At 39.6% G+C, this 20602-nt stretch overlaps 1 protein-coding gene across 20 annotated transcripts in view; it reads left to right on the forward strand.

Moving 5' to 3' along the window:
• The window catches only part of mapta (microtubule-associated protein tau a), a 41128-nt gene that overhangs the window by 17473 nt on the left and 3053 nt on the right, over window positions 1-20602 (forward strand). For 5 of the 20 annotated variants that reach the window (XM_046069483.1, XM_046069482.1, XM_046069484.1 and 2 more), the window contains 12 exons: window positions 4824-4907; window positions 6356-6373; window positions 7751-8542; window positions 8966-9000; window positions 10453-10578; window positions 10927-10993; window positions 11117-11155; window positions 11391-11644; window positions 14974-15066; window positions 15725-15817; window positions 18165-18246; window positions 19193-19299. In XM_046069483.1, the coding sequence (XP_045925439.1) occupies window positions 4824-4907; window positions 6356-6373; window positions 7751-8542; window positions 8966-9000; window positions 10453-10578; window positions 10927-10993; window positions 11117-11155; window positions 11391-11644; window positions 14974-15066; window positions 15725-15817; window positions 18165-18246; window positions 19193-19299 (1790 nt within the window). Of the gene's footprint in view, window positions 1-4823; window positions 4908-5792; window positions 5871-6349; window positions 6374-7750; window positions 8543-8965; window positions 9001-10452; window positions 10579-10926; window positions 10994-11116; window positions 11156-11390; window positions 11645-13525; window positions 13544-14973; window positions 15067-15724; window positions 15818-18164; window positions 18247-19192; window positions 19300-19434; window positions 19937-20602 lie in introns of those variants that run through there. The other 15 variants (XM_046069492.1, XM_046069486.1, XM_046069493.1 and 12 more) reach the window with 15 other exon arrangements.

Here is a 20602-nt window from a genome sequence, read left to right on the forward strand (position 1 = left end):
GCTGATGCTTTTATCTAAAACGACTTACAATTGCTATAGATGTCAGAGGTCGCACGCCTCTGGAGCAACGAGACATATTGGTGTCTCACAGTGGATTCGAACCCGGGTATGTTACACAAAAGACAAGTGTCTTATCCACTGTTCCATCACCCCCCCAATAATGATTTATATATGTTTAACAAAAAACTATTAAAATCATTAATTTGAGAAAGAAAAGTTTGTAGAATGATGTGTTCAATTATAAAGGAAAGCACATGATTTATTATAAATAAAGTGTATATTGTTATATATGATATATACGCCCCATTTAGTAATTATAAGAAGTATATAAATGTTTAAAAAATGGTTTATAACACACAATAATGTAGTTAATTTAAAGTATTTTAAGTGTTTATTGATGCATGTTGTAATTGTTGACAAATGCCGTTCATTAATAAACAGTTGAAATATTCTTATATCTGTTTATAACTACATTAGAGTGTGTTATACATAGGTGTCATTTACACTGGGGACACTGGGGACATGTCCCCACCACTTTTTGAAAGTATTTGTTAAAATGGTTCTGATAAATTGTTTGCAACGAGAAATGTTAAATAACAAATCAGAATGCTTTGAGAAAGGTTAATTCGCACAATAAGAAACTTGCAATGTAAATATTTAAGAAACGAATGTGCATTGTCCAAGAAGGATGCTGATTACTACATTATATTACATTATATTTTTATATTTTGTATAGTCACCTTACACCTGAATTTAGTGTTTCCCTTTATATATGCATAAAAGATATTTCAACCATAAATTGGTCCAGAAAATGGAGGAAATTAAGTGTTTAATGCTGAAAATCCTCTGGGTGGTGACCCCCAGACCCCCAAAATAATATATCACAGTAGTGAATATTTATTCTTTATATCGTCTTGTTTTGTTCGCGTTTCGGGAGCAAGTGTATCACTGCACCCCTTACCTGAACCCTTAAATGTCCCCACCACACACAGCACAATGTGACGCAATGGCCTCACGGTAGCGCTTTAATCCCAGAAGATATTCTTAAATTATCTCAAAGAGAAGGATTTATATTTCCTAAAAGTCACTTTGGTCTGTATAGAATCGGGCCCCCCAAGTTTCCACTGTGCTTTGTTTTAATCCCGCTTTACATAATGGATACAAGACATGCTTGACTGGCCCTGAGTGCCCCGACTGCAGCTGCACTCGGTAATCCAGGGATCTGGGTCAGAGCCCCTCAGAACGAGGCCTGTCTCCATCCTGTGTCACCGTTCGCCTCCAATTCAGTTCATAAACAATCAGGCTTTTAATGCTGCACAGAAAACATCAGCTTTTTAAACGGCTGAAAGGGTTATTTATGTGAAAATGACAAATAAATAAGGGAAGATGTTTGTCAGCTGCGGAGTTTGTCAAATAAACAATAACAGTCCCGACAGACTGTTCAGCCTGTAGCTAATAATCAGTTTCTCCCTTCTTATCCCAATCAACCATATGGCCAATTAGTGCGTAGCCTAGCTTTTCCCAGTTTACAGCCCTCACTAGTGCAGTCGTTCTCCCCGTTTCTACTTCCCGTCATCTCACGCACAAACAGGAAGCAGCACACAGAGTCAGGTCCATCTGCAGAGATGAACCGCACATTTCTCAACGGTGAAACGCAAAGTGAGTATCTCGGTGATCTGGCTGAGTAGAAGTCGTAGTTCAGTAGAAGCTGCTGGTTGTGTGGTTGTGGTTATGGTTAGTTTAAAGGTACACTGGGTAATTGCTGGCCACATCCTCCAAACAAATAGGAGGCAGTGTTTCACCTCCTCCTCCCCCTCCGGCAGCCTGCTCTCTAAGCGATTCTGCTCTTTACTAATCACATGTAACGTTAGAGCTTTATAATTACCTCATGAGTTTTTATGTGCTCTTGGATTAGTGGGCGTCGCTTCTTCTGCAACAGTGACATTAAAATCGCTTTGCCTGACTATCTGTGGGGAGGGACTCCTCTCTGTCACACTGTTTAGACACAGTTCATAAATATGTAGATTTGAATGGAATTTAAAAAGCACAAGAACAAACAGCAGTGATATTATGTCTAACAAATGGACGAGCAGGAAGAGGGGGGAATTTGGTGAACTGAAGCTCCAGGAGAACAGAGATGAGAGGGGCCGAGAAATTATTTAATCGTTTACCGAAAGTAGATCATTTATATCTTTTTATAATTTACATCGTTTTAGTGAAAACTGCAAAAGTAGATGAATTTTTTTTTGTACTTTAGAATTACAGTTGAATATCAATAATCGATCCTTTGAAAAAAACTTTCCTCAAATGTTTAAACACTAGACTTTTCTTCTCCTAAACTATGTTCTTAAAACACACACACAGTTCAGTGTCATGCAAACAAGACAGTAGGCTACGCCTGTTACTTTGTGATAAACTACATTAACCGCATTTTTGAACCAAATGATTCTTTCAGCGCTGTGTCACAGTGATTTGTCTCGTCTGACGTCCTCAATGTGTTTCTGTAACTCACCATATGTGTTGAGGCGTTTGTCGATATCCTTTTATGTTTGAGCACCATATTTGTTATTTTGTAACCCCCCGCTTTGTTAAAGAAGATCTGTTTTTCACAGTCCTTTCTGACCACAAATGTGAGACGTAGGTATCACAGGTCTTCTGCGTCTTGTAAACAAGGAAGTGAGATTAGCTGACGTACTGCAACGTTTTGCTGGAAACGGCGATGAGAGGTCAAATTAGCAAAAAGTTGCAGTGATTGGTCAAAATTGCAAGTCGCCGCTATACCTCTGTCTGCCTAGTAAGAGACAAAGAAGATCAAGTGGTTTCAGATATTCAGGCAGAAGTAGCGGAGGAACAAGAGGTTGGGTAGATCGAGGGAGGGAGAGCTGCTCGTGCAGCAGTATTGATTGACAGCCCCTCGGTGTGGCTCTAATTGTTGCCCTCTCATGTGGGACTGAAGGCAGACTGGAAACTACAGTGACTCAATATCAGACCTCAAGGCACAAGGCAGGAACTAGCTGGTTAGCAGGCTAACTTCAGTAGATAGCTCTGCACACATTACATAGACGTGACGTCGGAGCTGTTACTTATTCACATTCTGTTGACAGTGTTAGTACCGTATAACTTCAATTTAAAACCAAGTACAAAAAAAGTACATTTTAAACTAAAGTTCTGGCCAAATCTTACCCATTGTACCTTTGAAATAAATGTAGAACAGTAAATTGTGGTTTTTAATGATGGTTTAGGTATTTCTGGGAGATCGAGTCATGTATAAGCTTGAGTTGTGAAATGAGAGGAGCTTTTTTTGAAGCTAAAGTCCAAATCATTTTCTCTATAAACAATGTTAAAGTGGCGATACTTTATATTTTTAACAATGTATAGGTGAAAAAAATGACTTTCATAAAAAATAATCCAGGTACTATGCATGGCAGAGTAAACAACTCAGACTTTACATATGATCTGTCTTCATACATTCAACGCAATATTTTCCATTAGTGTAAATTCATGACAGCTATAGTCTTCGAAAACTAGTCCAATTCTGCTCCTGTGGGGAGTGAAACCGAAAACTGAAAGGTGTGAAGGGCCTCTAATGACTAAAGCTGATTTTTAGCTGGTCCATCATAAATAATGTTTTATAAATATCATATTTTGCGTGGGATTATTGTCAATGTAATATTGTGTATTGTGTAAAATTGCATTTTCTATTCTTTATTGTTTCCTTTATGTGCTTATGTTGCAGTTCTGAGTGAAATGAACAATGAGAGCCTCTATAATGTTGTCACATTATTTAAACTAATGGTAAAATGTGGTAAAAGATTGTGACTATGTTAGGATTTGTTCTAATCATCAAAATATTTTTTTTTTTTATTGTTTGGTCTTGTTATGAGATAAATAATAAGAGGTGAATGTTTGTTTTATGTAATGCAACACTTACTGTTGCCAAGGTTTTAACCATTTTAATTTTATTTCACAGCTCGCGTGAACATTAGCTGCTGTTTATTTCCCCCGTGCTTCACATTAATGCCGGCTTCTGTCACAATAAAACTCAAGGTTGACCTCCAGTTTACCTTTAATTCGCAGAGATTGAAGCAGCATTCAGTGAAAACGGGGTGAAATCTGTGTCTGAACTCTCTCAACCAGAGAGTGGCAACGAGGTGCAACCTGGTACGCCCGCCTGCGCAAATCATGTCATGAAGCTTGAACACCAAAGGCAGCATTAACTCAGCTTAACCCTCATGTAGCATGTTTCAGTTTGTGCGCAGGTTATCAGTTAATTTCTCCTCTACGCCCTAACTTTCTTTGTTTCAGAGATATAATTGGGGAAACTTCCATCTTAGTTTGTTGATTTTCTTCCCTCCAACTCTAACCCGTCTTGGTTTATATTTGGGGTTTTCTGCATGTATGCTAATGTGCCTGATATTTATAGCCTAGTGGGGCACATGTAGCTGTGTTGTCACTACATACAAAGTGCAATAAGAGCCTTTTACCCAGTGAACAGTCACCACTTCACGAGCCTCAGATCGCTGACTAACATGGAGAATAATGGCTTTCTGTGCCTGTAATAATTAGCCACAGTAGCTCCACTCCAGTCTGGCTCAGGCATGCTTTGATCATAAATACAGAGAGTGACAGCTAGTCCAAAGCGTAGTGGAAGGGAGAGGGTCATCAGGTTGAAAAGCCTCCTTGATCTGTTTAACAGCTTCTGAGTGGACGAACATGAGAAATACCACAACTGACCCATCGCTGAAAACTGAAGGTCAGATTAGGGTGAAGATTTAGGGGAGAACCACTCCTATTTTGCTGACTGACATCCGTTTATCCCACAGCAGAGACGTCTGCAGAGAAAGGAGGTGTTGAAGCCGAGCTCTCAAAAATAGACAGCGCCTCATGTGAAGACGAGGGGCAGCTTGGTATGCCTCCTGTCTTTGAGCTCCCGCCTCCTTCAGCTGCTTGTGCATTCAGTTGTTTTCCTGGCATCTTTCTCTAGCTACCTTTATTTGCGACATTTTGGGAAATACGCTAGCAGTAACTTGTTGTCATCTTGAGGTTGCCAGGAAGCCAAGAAATAATCTGGCAAATAAAACAACTTGTTTTTTACACTTCGGTTTTTGTACAGATTAAAGGATAATTTCTGTATTTTTCAACATGGGCACTATTTTGACATAGTGTCGAAATGACTAGAAGGTACAAAAAGTCTTTGCGCAGGGGATGTGACGTTTTCCTTCAGGGAAATTACGCCCGTCAAAATGACGTCCACAAAAAGTGCTTCTTTTTTGCCGGGAGGTGACAAGACGAGGCACAGGTGGACACAATCTGTGATAATTAACACCGACAGAAAGCAAAGCTAGACGAGACACAAGAGGCAGAACACTAAAAAACAGGAAGTAAAGTACACATAAACACAAGGACGAATTGAACAAAATAAAACGGAAAACACGGAAGAAATGCATAACTGACCAAAACCAACTTAACACTTGCAGCCACTGCGTCTGCTTCACGGCTGCTGGCTGAAGCCATCTACTGCACAGACTCAAAAACCTTTTGTACCTACTTGTCATTTTGACCCCAAAATAGGGTCCAGGTTTAAAAATACCTAAATTAATTTAAACAAACAAGATGTAACATGTTAATTAGCGAGCTTTAGCGCAGCTTCTGGTCTTTGTGCTAAGCAAAGCGAACCGACTACCCGCTGTAGCTTCATATTGAACAAAAAGACGTCAGCGTGGCTCCAACTCGCTGCGAGATATTTCCTAAAATGTCAATGTATTCCTTTAAAGTTTATGACCTAAGCTTCCCGCTTCTCTCGTGTTTGTCCTGATTGTAAAATGAAGCTTACTATCTTTTTCTTTCAGCATCTTAATTGGAAAACAGTGGTGTGTTTTTTTTGGGGTTGTTCTGTGGCTTCGTTCATTTTTCTTTCTTAATGCTTGCTCTGATGGTTAATACTTTGCTCCTTTCAGAACTGCAACTTGATCATAAGCAGACTCAAACTTGTCCTTTTTTTAAACAAAAATATAGTTACATGTTAGCTATTTCTGAATGAACCAAACCGCAGGAAGATTTAAGACTCCTGCGATCTGTTAAACAGATGCAGCGCTCCCAGAGTCATGTTAAAAACAGCTACCACATGGAGCACCAGCTTAGCTTTGGTCCTGCTGCACCATGACAGATCGTTCGCATATCTATTACTAGTTGTTTGCTATGGGCTTTCTGCATTAACTGAAGACATGCTTTATGTGGGCTTTTTATTGATTTGTTTGCGGTGAGCGAGTGTATTATTCAGTCATGAGTGACAGAAAAGCATTACTGATCGAGCTCTAATGTCTTTTCCATGTGTGTCATCATCAATCAGCAACAGGAGGAGCAGCTTCAACAGGTAGGCTGCTTTACGGTTTATTGATCGCACTTAGACTATTTATTTACTGCAGATGAGCGATATCAATACAGTTATAACCCCAGGTGGACAAAAAGTAACACAGAAGGGATGTTCTCTGCAGTCTGTTGTCATCAAATGTGCTATATATTTTATTAGATTTGTGATATATTGCTGCTACTGTAGGAAACAGTCTGTAGTGTGCCACCTGAATAATTATAGACTTTAATAAATAAATATTAACCAATTTAAAAAGGTAATTTTTGATTTATTCATTCTAAAATAAGATAATTAAATTAGCCAAATAACAATTATGCCTTTAAATGATGAGTCAATGGTTGATTTTTAAAATAGAAATGCAAAATTAATTTTAAAAAGTTTTTTTTTTTTTTTTGTTTAAATCTTACTGCTTTTAAAGCTGCATTATTAGATTTTCTTTTCTTGGTCAATTGGGGGCAGTGCACCAAGCTGTAAACACAACATTCAAATATATTGATCCACCATGTTATATGGGTTTGGCCGCTAGTAAAATTTACTTCAAAGAACGGAGAACTTGCTGTTGGCTCGGAGGCATTGCGAGGCTACCCAGCCGACCAATCAGACGTCGCCCAGACGTGTAGTTACATTTTTGAGGAGGTGTCAGGCTACGGCGTAGGGTACGCCGTCGATTCGACGCAGAAGTATAAATTATTATTATATTGGTAGAATATGATAAGCAGACACAAAAGATAAAGTATTAATTTTGTGATTCAATTTTGAAGGTCAGCTATTAATTAATAATTAAAGGCAGAATGAAAAAATATAGTTCCTAATATTTTTTTAATCTGAGTTTATTAATGAAACATTTACATGTTAAATAAATGTATCCGTTTATAATAGCTTTTTTTATTATACACTGTAAAAGTCCATAGTTCTTGCAGTGTCACACTCCAGACTCCAAACACATTTTCTAGCTCTTTAATAGTTTGCTTTATCACTGCAACAACTAACGATTTTGGGGGGGAATACAGTATTTTACAGTCAGAAGGAATCCAGGAAGACTTTATATTATATTTTAATCACTTTTTTACAATAAAAATTTATATTTTAGTGGTCTGTTGTTCATTATGTTCACTGGAATGCATCATCTGTCGTCTGGTGCCCCAGTGTGATGCATTACTGTCCATTTTCATCTCATTTTATTTTGATGTGAACTTCTGAACCACTGATCACGTACGTCTCAGTTCATGGTCTTGCATCTTCACCTTTTATAGCTCTCTCAATCGTCTGTTATTATCCTTATTTTCCTTATTTTTCTTCTTTAATCATTTTTTTGGTTTCAATGGGGAGATGGAAAACGAGTGCTGTGAATGTCATCATTAATCTTTCCAAACATATTAGCAAAGCCTGGTTCTGGAGTCCTCTGTGAGTTTGCGTTTGATGGATCAAAGCCTGCTGTAGACGGAGGTGCTGGGGAGCGTGTTGACTTCATGGGAGCTTCCTGCTCCCTGGACCCAGGAAATGAGGGAGAGTGTGGGAAGAGGCTAAGTGACTCTTTGTGGGCCTCTGAGGACCTCAGCTGTGGGTCAGAGATTAGACGGGACGTACCTACCAGCAGGGGGAGCCCTGAGTGGACTGGAGCTGCGGATGCTCAGAGGGCGATCAGCCTGGACGCCGCCGAGTGCCTGACTGAAATGAGCAATCTGTCTTTAGTTCGCAGCATGGCGTTGGAAGACCTGACATCCATCGGAGATCAACACTTGTGGGTTAGTGAAGGAGAGGAGCTCGTCGCTGAACAAACAAAAGATGGAGTGGCTGCCGATGGAGCAGCTTTAAAGTCCTGCAGTGACTCTGAAAGCAAAAATATAAACCCAGAAAAACAACAGCTGCTACACACCCAAAGTCTGTCACACTCTGGCTTTGATTCTCATTCAGAAGATCCTCATCCCAAACACATCAGTAGGAACATTTCCGAGAAGGATAGGCTTTTTACTGAAATGCCATCTGGCACAGCGACTGAAAACAGCAGCAGTGACTCATCCTCACATAGGGCCAGCTATTCAAGGCCCGAAATGACTGACTCAGACATGAGGGGCAATGTGGCTCAGACCACCGGTACCGCCGAGCTCCAGAAAACACCCCCCCAAAGCTCTCCAGCCAGAAAGTCTTTGGTGCCGGTCGCTATTTTCAAAGGTCTGTGTGCTGTCATATTCACAAGTTCAGAGTCCTCTTCAGTTAACTCCTTCCACTTCTTTCTTTTACAACGCAGCTTCTACTGTATGTTATGCTGCACTCTCCCTCCGAGGGACGTTTTCTATGACCGGAGGAGAAGCTTGTTGTCCTCCCTCCCCACCTTAGCTTTTTGGTTTCATCTCTTCCTGGTTATGCAGCCCGACAAAGCCACTTTCTTTTTTTTTCCATGAGCACTTTGTGTCACCATGCATGCTGCACACCCCACATCACCTAGATTTTATTGTGTTTCTTTGCCACGAGAATGTATTCAGGCACACACTTGGAAGCAAACGTCTTGATTTACATCAGTGGGGTGGAAATGAAGGAGAAAACAGAGATGTTAACCTTAAAAATCTAAAGTCTGCTTCTCTCTTCTGTCTGTAGCTCATGCAAAGATGGATAACGGCTCTGCAGATAAGGTATGTAACAAAGAACTTCATTAAAGGTGTGTCACTCATTTATTTTACTGAAAGGATAATTCTGCTTTATTACAACTTGGAAGATGTTTTTGTAGCTCTATCAGTAATTGAACCACTGTATTGCTGAGATCTGGGAACATGGCGACATTGGATCAAGAATGATGAGCAGATGATCAAACAGGTTGTAAATAAGTCTCCAGGTTAGACAAACAACAACATCCGTCACAGTTTACTGCTTATTTTAACAGTGACTACCAGTAAACTTGCAAGAGCTGAATTTTTGGCCACTTGGGGGCAGTGGAAACAATCAGTGAGCGTACCACTGACATATCAGTTTTTTAGTCAATATGTTGCCTATTTACACATCCAGAGCAACATGATCATTCATTTGCAGTCATGTTTGTGTCACCCGATGAATGTGAGTCCAATATTCCAGTTCCGTTCTCAATCCCTGAGCGTCAAAAAGCTATATGTCTGTCGGTGTCTTGTACCCGCCGCGCTCATGGCACCCTTTCGCGTCATAGTTCAATGCACTGGGGGAAGCCCTTTAGCACCATTCCTCAACAGTAAAGATTTTGGTGCCTAAACCTAACCAAACTGTGATATTTCACAATGTTAAAGGGAAACCAGGGCGTTAAGAAGCAACATCAAGAGATCTTGACGAAGCGTCCAGATGTGACGCCCTGGGAGGAGAATAGGTTGAATATTCTCTCTCTCTTTAAGCTCTGTTTTTGGTCTCCACCAGCTCCTGATGGAAATATTTGGCTCTTGAGCTGCTAAACGCTCCACTATGTTCACCTGCTAGTCTCTAACTGTGTCTGTCCGCTGTTCGCTGCTGAGCAGCTCGTGTTCAGTGGCTTTTTTGGGCAGCTACCTGCTGCTGAAAACTACACTGATTACAGCTGTAAGAGTGAACCAAAACAGTGAGCTAAAAGATGCTTAAGGTCCTGAGGGGAGCTGCAGAGTCAGGAGACTATGAGCAACACCTTTTTACATATACGTGTGATCCATTGTTCATTTAAACATATTGATTAAGCGAGTAGTTTTTGTGCCTACACCTAACCAAAGAGTGGCCGCAGCAGTAGATTCATGTGAATAATTTTCGCAACAGTGATTTGAATGGTTTTTGGAGCATCATATCAAAGAATGACATCTTTTGGCATTTAGTTTGGAGCATTTGTTGTGTGTTTTGTGGTCCGTCTGACTTCCCAGAGCTCAGCAATTACTTTGGCGAGTGCAGAGTTTTTACAACTGATAGAAATGATGACCAAGACTATGAAAAGAAGACCTTTACATTAAAAGACCAAAGTTGTTTTAAACCAGAATAATCCTTTAACATCCTATTTGTGAAATGCATTCCATCATTTTTCATTTGTTAAATCATGCCTCTGTTTTATGATCATTGTCATTAGAACTTTTGTTTTTCGTTCATTTTTCCTCTTCATGAAAAAGACTCAAACTGCCACCAAACCAACCTCTTCCCTTAAAAGACCATCCACCAAATCACACGCGTCCTCCCGAAACGGCCCCAGCTCCATCCCCGTTAAAACCAGCAGCACAGGGCCCAGGCAGCCCGGAGTAAGTACAGGTCTGAATGCAGCTTAGAGTTTAGACCTGAGCTGAGTCCAGGAGGGATGGATCAGTTTCCTGAACTCTCCTGAGTGAAATATAACAGCTAAGGAGGTTGTTCATTCAGTTTGAATGCACCCAAACCACCTTAAACAGTAAACAAGGCCTATTCCATTCATCACAGACTACAGTTTGCTCTAGTCTTGCTTTACAAGATTTGTGTGATTAGTGCATCTAAACATGTTTTTACTGCACTTAAACACAAGTAGAATAAAAGCAACTGCAGCTTTCTGAGGTAAAAACCAACGTATGTGCTGAAATCTCAATTGCTTTTCGGGTTGTGTTGTTTGTTTTCAGAGTCTTGGTGGTGCAAAGTCTCAAACCCCCGGAGCCAAAACTTCTGCCAGAACTTCAGCTCAACCAGGTACGGAGTGACTTTACATTTAATTCTTTTTATATCATTTGAATTGTTTTCATTTTGATTTCTGTCATTTTATATGGAGTAAGATTAAGGATCACTTATGGTGTGTCATATTCTTTGATACAGCTAGTGCCAAGAAACCTCCCACTCCAAAAAATGGAAAAGGTAAAAATTGACAAACAGCAAAGGCACAATAGAGATCACTTTTAGCCTCACACAGCCACAACGCCACAGTCTGATCCGGTCCATCCTGGATCAAACTTGGTCAGCTATTAGCCAGCAGAACTCCTAGGTTGTTTTTATTTTTATGATTTATTTTTATTCCTCCATTGTTTTCCTTTCATCCCTGACCGTTGACTTGTTTAAAACGTCTGACCCGTTGCTTCTCCAACTGCTTAAGATGCCCAGAGTGGACATAGCAGTCCTGGTACTCCAAAATCTCCCACTAGCCAAGCCCTCGCTGCCAAGGCGGCGGCCGAGGCCAACAAAGTGAAGAAGGTGGCGGTGGTGCGTTCTACGCCCAAATCACCGGGCTCGCTGAAGAGCCGCCCACCGGCTCCGCTGGCTGCAGCAGCGCCCATGCCAGACCTGAAGAACGTCAGGTCCAAGATCGGCTCCACAGAAAACATCAAACACCAGCCTGGAGGTGGAAAGGTACCCTGACTCTGACTCCAGCTGTTACACTGAGTACACCTCATACTTACAGTCCGAGTTCGTCTTGTAGTTGGCAGATGGGAGGATTAGATCCATTCATCGATTGATTTAACAGTTTTGGAGTTAGAGCTGCTTTGGATGCAGAAATGACCTTATTAGCAGGTTTGAACCTCAGTAGGCAGATCGAGAGGTCTCCTGGCCTCCTAGACACACCGTCTCAGTCCTACACCACACAGTTTCCTGATAAAAGGCACATGGCATTAATACATACTTATAGAAGAAGGTAGAATGTAAACTTAAAGGAGCCCTTTGAGGTTTTTAAACAATGTTTGTAGAGCATTTCTGTTCTCGTAAAACATTAGCAAAGCCGGTCGTTTGAATATTTTAAAGGTGCAGTGTGTAGGATTTAGCGGCATCTAGCAGCGAGATGGCAGACTGCAACCCACAAATAATACCCCTCACCTCACTCATCTATGGTGGCCTTTGGGTTAGTGCTTGATTGTGTATCTTATTATTATTATTATTATTATTAGTTGAATTCAACAATTAAACTGTTTCACAAATAAAATTGTTTTATGATATTACACGGCTGTTGTTAAGATTTGTTTAGGGCTAATGTTGGTGTATTAATTATAATTTCTATATACTATACAGCTTACCATTAATGACCTAACACCAGTTTAATTTTGTAGGTTGCTCTCATTCATTAAATCCTTGTATTAGAAAAATGGTCTGCATTGTGGCTAGTCTCTAATTTATTAGTACTAACTTGTCAGTAATCACAACCACTCATGCAGAACAACGAGTTCAACATTTTGAAAGTTTGCTGTAGTGCGTCAACCTTTTATTTTATGTCCCACCCCATCTGGGCCGTGATTGGTCGGTCATTGACGAGTGACTTTATACAAAGACTACTCTGTCTCAGTGGCTCCGAGAGCGGGAACAGGTGAGCATCGCAAAGTGCCCACTGGGTAATGTAGTTCATTTAGGGCGGTGTGAATCGCCCAGAGAACCTGATATGGAGAGGGCAGATAACAGTACTTCGGTGTAGGTTCCAAGGAAAATGTCTCGGTATGCCAAGGAGTAAAATGTAGAAGTGCTGGTCCTGTGTTTCGGTGAGTACCGCCCCACTTGAAGCCCTGCTTCAGGTAACGTAAAAACCCAAAAGGCCCTCTCAAGAGCCATTAATTGGGTTGTCCGTTCTGGGCTACTGTAGATCTATGCCGGTTCAACATGGCGACTCCCTGGATTAGGACCCTCTACCTTTTGTAAATTTAAAGCGCCCATTCTATGGTAGGATTAATCACACTTCAGGTGATTATACACTGATTAAAACATATTTTGAATATTATATTACATTTATGCCAATAGATCCCCCTAAATCCTACACACCGGTCCTTTAAACCTGCATTGTTTACAATCGAATATCGTAGCGTGCAGTCTTATTCTTCACAGCCTTTTGATGCTTCTTATCGCGTTATCGCCACCAACTCTCGATCAGCAGAATACCTCAAAAATCTGCTGCGTCACGTGTACAAGCTCGAACAGAAACAAAAAGGAGATCCACTCATACAAACACACTTCTAGTGGTCATAAACTCCACAGTGTACCTTTTATTATCAAGTAATATGCATTATTTCTTTTGCTGAAAGTGGTCAGAAACTCGAGCAGTCAGTCACGGTTAACCAGAGAAGGCAAATCGTGAAGTTACTTCTCTTACTGTTTGTTGTAAACACCCCGACTTTGACCTGCTGTACTTGTAGCTGTGTGCAGACAGTTTTCCGTGCAGTGAGGGATTATTTTTAGATGATCTGGATAAAGTTTGGGCTTGTTTACGGACTGTCTGATTATCTGTTTGTGTTTCTTCGTTTGTGTTCCCAGATCTCAGCAATGTCTTCGGTGAGTACAACGTCGTCACAACTGATAGCAAAGATGGCCCAAACTATGAAAATAAAACATAAAAGTTAGAAACCAAAACAATAATCCCCCACCCCCCAAAACCATATATAACTTCCGTGTCGTCTGCCGATGTTTGCCTCTGCAGACACTCGATGTAGTATAAACAGACAGGATTATTTAATATCACCGATTCCAACTTGCACAACCAATCTCTTAATTTTATCTTTCCTTTTTCTCTTGGGTTTCAGTCTGGATCCGCTTCATCGAAAACACTTTCTCACTCTCAACTTGTCACATATGAACACTTTGTCATGACCCCTTGGCGTCGCTTTTTTAACGCCCTAGTTACCGTTTATTGTTATTTTTCGACATGCAGTCAAGTCAGCGACAATAAAATGCAACGTCTGGTTACTTCTTGACATTGTAAAACATCAAAACTACTTGGTTAGGTTTAGAAAAACATCCTGGTTTGCCTTTAAATAATGTTATGCAATTTATGTAATCTACGTAACTTAAATAAAACACTCAGTTGTGACTTTTTGTTTCATATGGGAAACAAACACCGGTGAAAGTCCAGTTTCTGGCCGAGCTACTTGTCCCCACCAACCACCTCTTTACTCGGACTTTACTGTTAAATATCCCACACCTACCTTTAAGGTGCAAAAATGATGCTACAGGCTTCTCCCAGCATGTTGAACTTTGACACTAAGGGGCTCCCCGGGGTGTCACAAAGTGACGCCAAGGGTTCTTGACCATGTGCCCATATGTAACCACTTCGGAGTGAGAATGAGCTGTAAAAAAAAAAAAAAAGTAAAAAACTTGGCTCCGCCCACTGAGATTTAAATCAGCCAATCAGTTTATTTCTACTTCCAGAGCAGCTGAGGAATTACAAAAACTCCAATGTGCCTTTTGATGTTTCCAGTGCTGTCATTGTACTCTGTGTGTGTGTACATGTGTTGTGGTTAACGAGCGTGTAAGTGTGTGAGGTCCTTTTAAGCATTAAGAGCGCCGCAAGTCTTTGTTTCTAATTTTGTGTAGGCCACTGCCGCTTGTCAGATGTTTTTACGGCTGAAATGTTGAGTGTGTTATATTTCTGGACCAAAATAAATAACTTAAATAAAGCAAAAAGAGTCTTTTATCTTGCTGAAGATTAAATGGCAGATCAAATAAACAGAAACGAAGATGAGCATAAAAACTCCAAACTTGAAGACAAGTATGCAGATTTTGCATGTTCCTTACTGATTGCAATGATTCCCTTCCTGGGCAGAATGACCGGTAAAAGAAATTATGTCCTCTCATGACATAATATCATCTCAACCTGCATGTGGTTTCTGAATCAGTAAGGTCCGTGTCTTTCAGGCTTCACAGCTCATGTGTCCGACCATCATCTACACTCTAAAATCTAAAAGCTGACGTTTTCATTTTTTCAGGTACAAATCCTTGATCAGAAGTTGGATTTTAGTAATGTCCAGTCTAAGTGTGGCTCCAAAGACAATATCAAACATGTACCCGGTGGCGGCAATGTGAGTAACTGAGGGATGAACTCAACACCAGACTCTTGAGTATCTCTGCAGTTATGATCATCCTAACCAGCTTTTGGTGTGAAAAGAAAACAAAGTGCTCTCTTTATTTGTGTCTCTCTCTCGTAAAATACACGATCAGAAGATGGAATCACAATCTGCATCATCAACTATCACTAATATAATGAAAGATTTAGCTTGTTTTATTCTTAATTCTTGCACTAAAAGCTCAAGGTGTATTTAAACAAAAGTCCACGGATTTTAAAGCACTAAAGTTGGCATCTGTAACATTTTATTAGGTATTATTTGATGGTGAAGTACAGAAAGACAGACTCATATTACTCTGATACTCACAAAATAGTTTGTTGGGTCTCACCTGTCCTGGTTGCCGTTGCCAATAACATAATAGCATCTCTTTAAAACCGAGCAATATTTGTGTTTTCTGATTTCTGCTATCACTGCTGCCTCAATCAGTGGTTAAATCAATCAGCTGGAACAACAAGTGTGACAAGCATACACTGTTACAGATGGCAGCTTTAATGAAATAAGTCAAAATATGCCTGGTCTTTATCTTATTTCCTCCTTTGGGGCTGATCCACTCCTTCAGCTATTCTAAATTTTATTTCTTATAAATTATAAGTTTTCTTCTCGCACTTTGCAGGTCCAAATCCTCGATAAGAAGCTGGACTTGGCCAACGTCCAAGCCCGTTGTGGTTCTAAAGACAACATAAAGCACACGCCCGGTGGAGGCAAGGTGAGAAATCTGCACGGGGACTCGACTTCTGTTTAACTTTGGAAATAATGGTCAAATTCTGTTTTGTTTTTATTCTGAGCTCACGCTGGTGATGCCTTTTCCACAAGGAGAGGAAATAATCACAAGTTACAAAATGGATTATTTATTATATATTGTAGCTACATTAATATAGAAGGCTGACTTCCTGTCATTGCCTGTAGTAGTTAAGTAGTAAAAGTAAACAGTAATTTTGCTGCTATCGGTCACTCCCCTTACTTTCCCAGGTTGAAGTACTTGATCAGAAGTTGGAATATGTAAGGTGCAGTCTAAGTGTCAACACCAGACTCTTGAGTATCTCTGCAGTTATGATCATTACACGAATCCTTGTTAAGAGGAAATTAAAAAGTCCTTCCCTGTCCTCCTACATCAGCCACGTTCCCTGGTAAGATCTCTCTCCCTTGAGCCTCGAACTCGACCATCAAAGATCTAATTTCCTCTCCAGCAACGGTCCTCATTCGCAGCTCCTCGGCTGTTGCTTTCTCCTGGGTAACAGTCTTCTTTCCCTACATATCAACTTTCCAGGTACAAATTCTTGATAAGAAGTTGGACTTAAGCAATGTGCAGTCCCGGTGTGGCTCCAAAGATAATATAAAACATGTACCCGGTGGTGGCAATGTGAGTAGATCTGGGATTTGGCCCGTGGTGAGAAGCTGTTGCCAAAAACCCTCTTCTTCTTGCTTCTACTGAATGCATCTTCACAAAGGAGCAGGATGCACGAAACCTCCTGTCTGTGTGAAACCCATTTCCTCCTGACCTCGATGCTCCCAGCTCTCTGTTAACACCTCCTATTAACAGTCTTATCATTAAACTTATACGCAGTCCTGAGCATTTCATATTGACAGTTAGAAGTAGATCAGTATTTTTACTCAAGTACAGTACTTAAGTACACATTTGAGTTACTTGTTCTTTAAGAAGCTGTAAGAAGTAAAAAGTACAAGAGTACAGTACAGAGTTTTGCAGGAAAAACATGAATAGTTTTTCAAATGTGATGCTTTGTAAAAAGTTTTAACTACCCAACTAAAATAAGAGATGACATGATAGTTTGTGTGTGATGCGGCCATAGCGACTTTCTTTTTCCTTCTTCGTGTCTTTCTTGAATTCCTCTTCCTAACAGAATTGAGTCAAGTCTTATTTCTTTGAATCATAATGTTGGTGCTCTAGCCATCAAACAATCAAACAATTAATGTTTCCAGCTTCTCAAAGGTGAGGATTAGCTGCTTTTTCCTCACCTTATACAGTAAACCGAATAAATGGAAAAAATAATTCGCGGATTGATTTAATTATTTATCCATATAGTTAAATTATCATTAGTTGCAGTAAAATCCTGCTTTTATATTAATGCATGAAGAATAATGATATAATATAAAACAGTATAACAGTCACAGGGACATTTTTCTGCATTTAGTACTTTTACTTTTAATACTTTCAGTACATTTTCCTGAGTATTTTTGCAGTGTGGTATTAATACTTTTACTTAAGTAAAGGATCTCCACCACTGCCATAGATATACTTTACTACCAGTACTGAATCCTAGACTGGAATCAGTTGCCAGAGACTGGTTTAGTGCTCTCAGTGCATCTACTGTCACAGCTAACAGCGTTATGTAATGCTCATGGTCTCATGTAAGCTTGATAACTCTGTTGAATCTGTGCTTGTTGGTTTGACTGTGATCAATTCTTACCCCGCAGACTGGCCCCTTAAACAACACGCATGCATCCTGTATGTGGATGTTTTTATTCACACTGATCCGTGCTTCCAGTTGCGAGATCTATAAAAAGAAATCTTAATTTATTTTTTTGCGGTGACGTGAACTAATTGTGTCATAAAAACTGTAAGGAGAAGGAGTCTCTCCACAGTAACAAAGAGCCTCTGTCCTCGACCAAACTGTGCCTGTTGTCGTGAGCGCTGAGATGACCTCAGCTGAGAGACTGGGCGCTTTGTGTTACGAGACAAACGGCCATGACAGGAGAGCCTGACATGAGGTCACTGTGATGCACGGCTGGGAGATATGGCTTGTATCTTAAAGAGTGCAGAATATGAACGATTAAACGTAAAACTAAATGTTTTTAAAATGAAACTGGATCATTTTTCTGCATTTTTTAAATTTTAAAAATAATATCTAATCCAGTGTGTGTTCACGTGTATGATCAGTGTTTTATTGATCTGTGTTTCCTTCCTTGTAACAGTTTCAGGAGACTAACAGTTTCTAGGATCACTTTCACTGTAGTTGCATGCAAAGTGAGTTTAGAGAGATGTGTTGCTATAGATTAAAACTATATTTTTCTGCTTTCTCTTTTGTCCTTCACAGGTTCAAATTGTGCACAAAAAGATTGATCTGAGCAACGTTCAATCTAAATGTGGATCGAAAGTCAACATTCATCATAAACCAGGTACATTTGTTGTCGTAATATCCTCCAACGGCAAAAACAAAATCACTGGACGTCAGAACCTGAACAGAACTGAAAAGCAAATATGTATGCAGAGGACAATAATTTAATGCAACTGTGAACTACGTTATTTTCACATATGTTCGGGAAAAATGCAAGCAACAACAAACTCAACGTACTAACTTTTTAGAGCTTTCAGTCATATTTTACAGTGAGCTTTAGGTGTTTCACTGTTGTGTACTGTACTTAAGTACAATTTTGAGGTAAATATGCTTTTCTAAGCATTTATTTTTTACTTCGACTCCACTGAAGATGAAAACCGTTACTACTGATTATATTCTCGCCGACGCAATTTTAAAAAACACACATTAGAATGAGGCTATTTCCTGGGTGTTTACATTTAAATATATATAAATAACTGTATACCATTGTTTAATTTTATTTATTTCATATATAACCATTTTCTAATATACATTTAATGATTTGCTATGTGTGTTACATGTTTGTAGCTTGAAGGGAACTGTACTTTCTTTGCACAATCTTAAGATAAGATCAGTTTATTAAATACAACACAGTGTTAAAGTTTAAACTAGTGGTTTCAAACCTTTTTGGCAGTGTAGTGTCTGCTTGTCATGTTTCAGATGTGTGACATGTCAACTGTTTATAAAGTAATGAACTTGCTCCACCTCAAGCAGCTACAACAGTAAAATGAATTTACAGAATTAACAATCTAATAATGTGATTAATAATAATATATCAGCCACAGGAGACATTTTACTGCACAACGGGTACTTTAACTTTTCATACTTGAAGGACTAGGGACGTTTTTCACCCCTGTTGCTTATTATTGGTCTCTTTATGTTAAATAAAACAATTTCTTACATGTTTCTATGTCTGGTTATATATATCTTAACTTAGTAATAATGGTACTATATTCTGTTTTCATGAGGTGGTGGAAATATTGAGATCAAAAATGAGAAGCTGGAGTTCAAAGTCCAGTCCAAGATCGGCTCTCTGGACAACATTGGCCACGTTCCCGGAGGTGGACAGAGAAAGGTAAAAACATCACAACCATACTCAATATTAAAAACACTAAATTACTTCTTTACTATTAGTGTATTGTTGTTCTTTATGTTATCACGTTCTGCTTATTGCATGACCAAAGCTTTATCTACATAACTTTCTTTTTAGTTATTGTAAGGATCTACAGACTTACCTGAACGCATCACGACTAGCAGATCCTTTACGGACACGTATGTCTCATCATTCTCAGCCTTGGCTTTTCTTAGTGGGTGTAACAAAGTCAGCAACACAGCAACTTTCACACCTCAGAACAACCAGCAACACCCAGGTCATCTTAACGGAAACATCAGAACTAGCTGAAAGATGTCAATGATCTCCTCAAAGGCTTAATTGTGTAAATTAAAATAAAAGCCACAACTTTACCTTTTAAAATCTCTCTAAATGGTCGAGTGTCTCACAGCGAGTCGGCTTTAAAAGCAGAAACGTTGGGCCTGGATCTCGTCTCTTAGACCACACATGCTGCTCTGTCTTCTTGGTGGAGGTTATATGCAGCCTATAAGGAAGACTTCAGGCAAAGCACACGGCTGAAATAAATGCTTCCACCTCCTCTGAACGTTTGAATGTGAATCTATTTTTACACTTAATATTCATCTCAAAAAAAGACTCTGGAATTGAACATGAATCGAAGACAAGCCAGTAAAGGACAGTGGTCTTGGCAGTGAAGATGCAAAGACGACATTATTTATCATAATAAAAACATATTCCATCATAATTAGTTATTTTCTAGACTGATATGAATGTATATAAATACAGGAAATAGAATTAACTGTTAGTTTGTTGGTGGTTCAGAAATGTTCCCCTGACGTCAGGAACCGGTTGTCTGCACCAAATTGCACTCAAAATCTAAGCCTTTTTGGAGCTTGTGGTGAAATGTAACTATGCACATTTATTTAAATACTGTACAAAGGTACAAATCGAGGTACTTTTATGCAACTCAATATTTCTACTGCTACATCTCAGAAGCAAATATTGTACTTGTACTTCACTACATCTGTCTGACAGCTTTAGTCACCATTTACTTTCCAGATTACAGATTTTCATATCTCCAAATGTGGTGATTCTGAATGTTTCTGCTAAACTGAAGGATGAACACAACAAACACATGATGATCTTATAGACCATGATGCATTGCTGTAGATTAAAGTACCCAACAGTATATTAGTAAATGATCTGAACACTTTCTCCACCACAGGATGGTCAGTCCTGTTTCATAGATTGAGATCTGTGCGTTGCTTGCGGCGTTTACCAGCTAGGTTTTTGAAAGGGCTGGCAGACC

This window comes from Micropterus dolomieu, linkage group LG14 (genome assembly GCF_021292245.1).
Source record: "Micropterus dolomieu isolate WLL.071019.BEF.003 ecotype Adirondacks linkage group LG14, ASM2129224v1, whole genome shotgun sequence".
NCBI lineage: Eukaryota > Metazoa > Chordata > Actinopteri > Centrarchiformes > Centrarchidae > Micropterus > Micropterus dolomieu.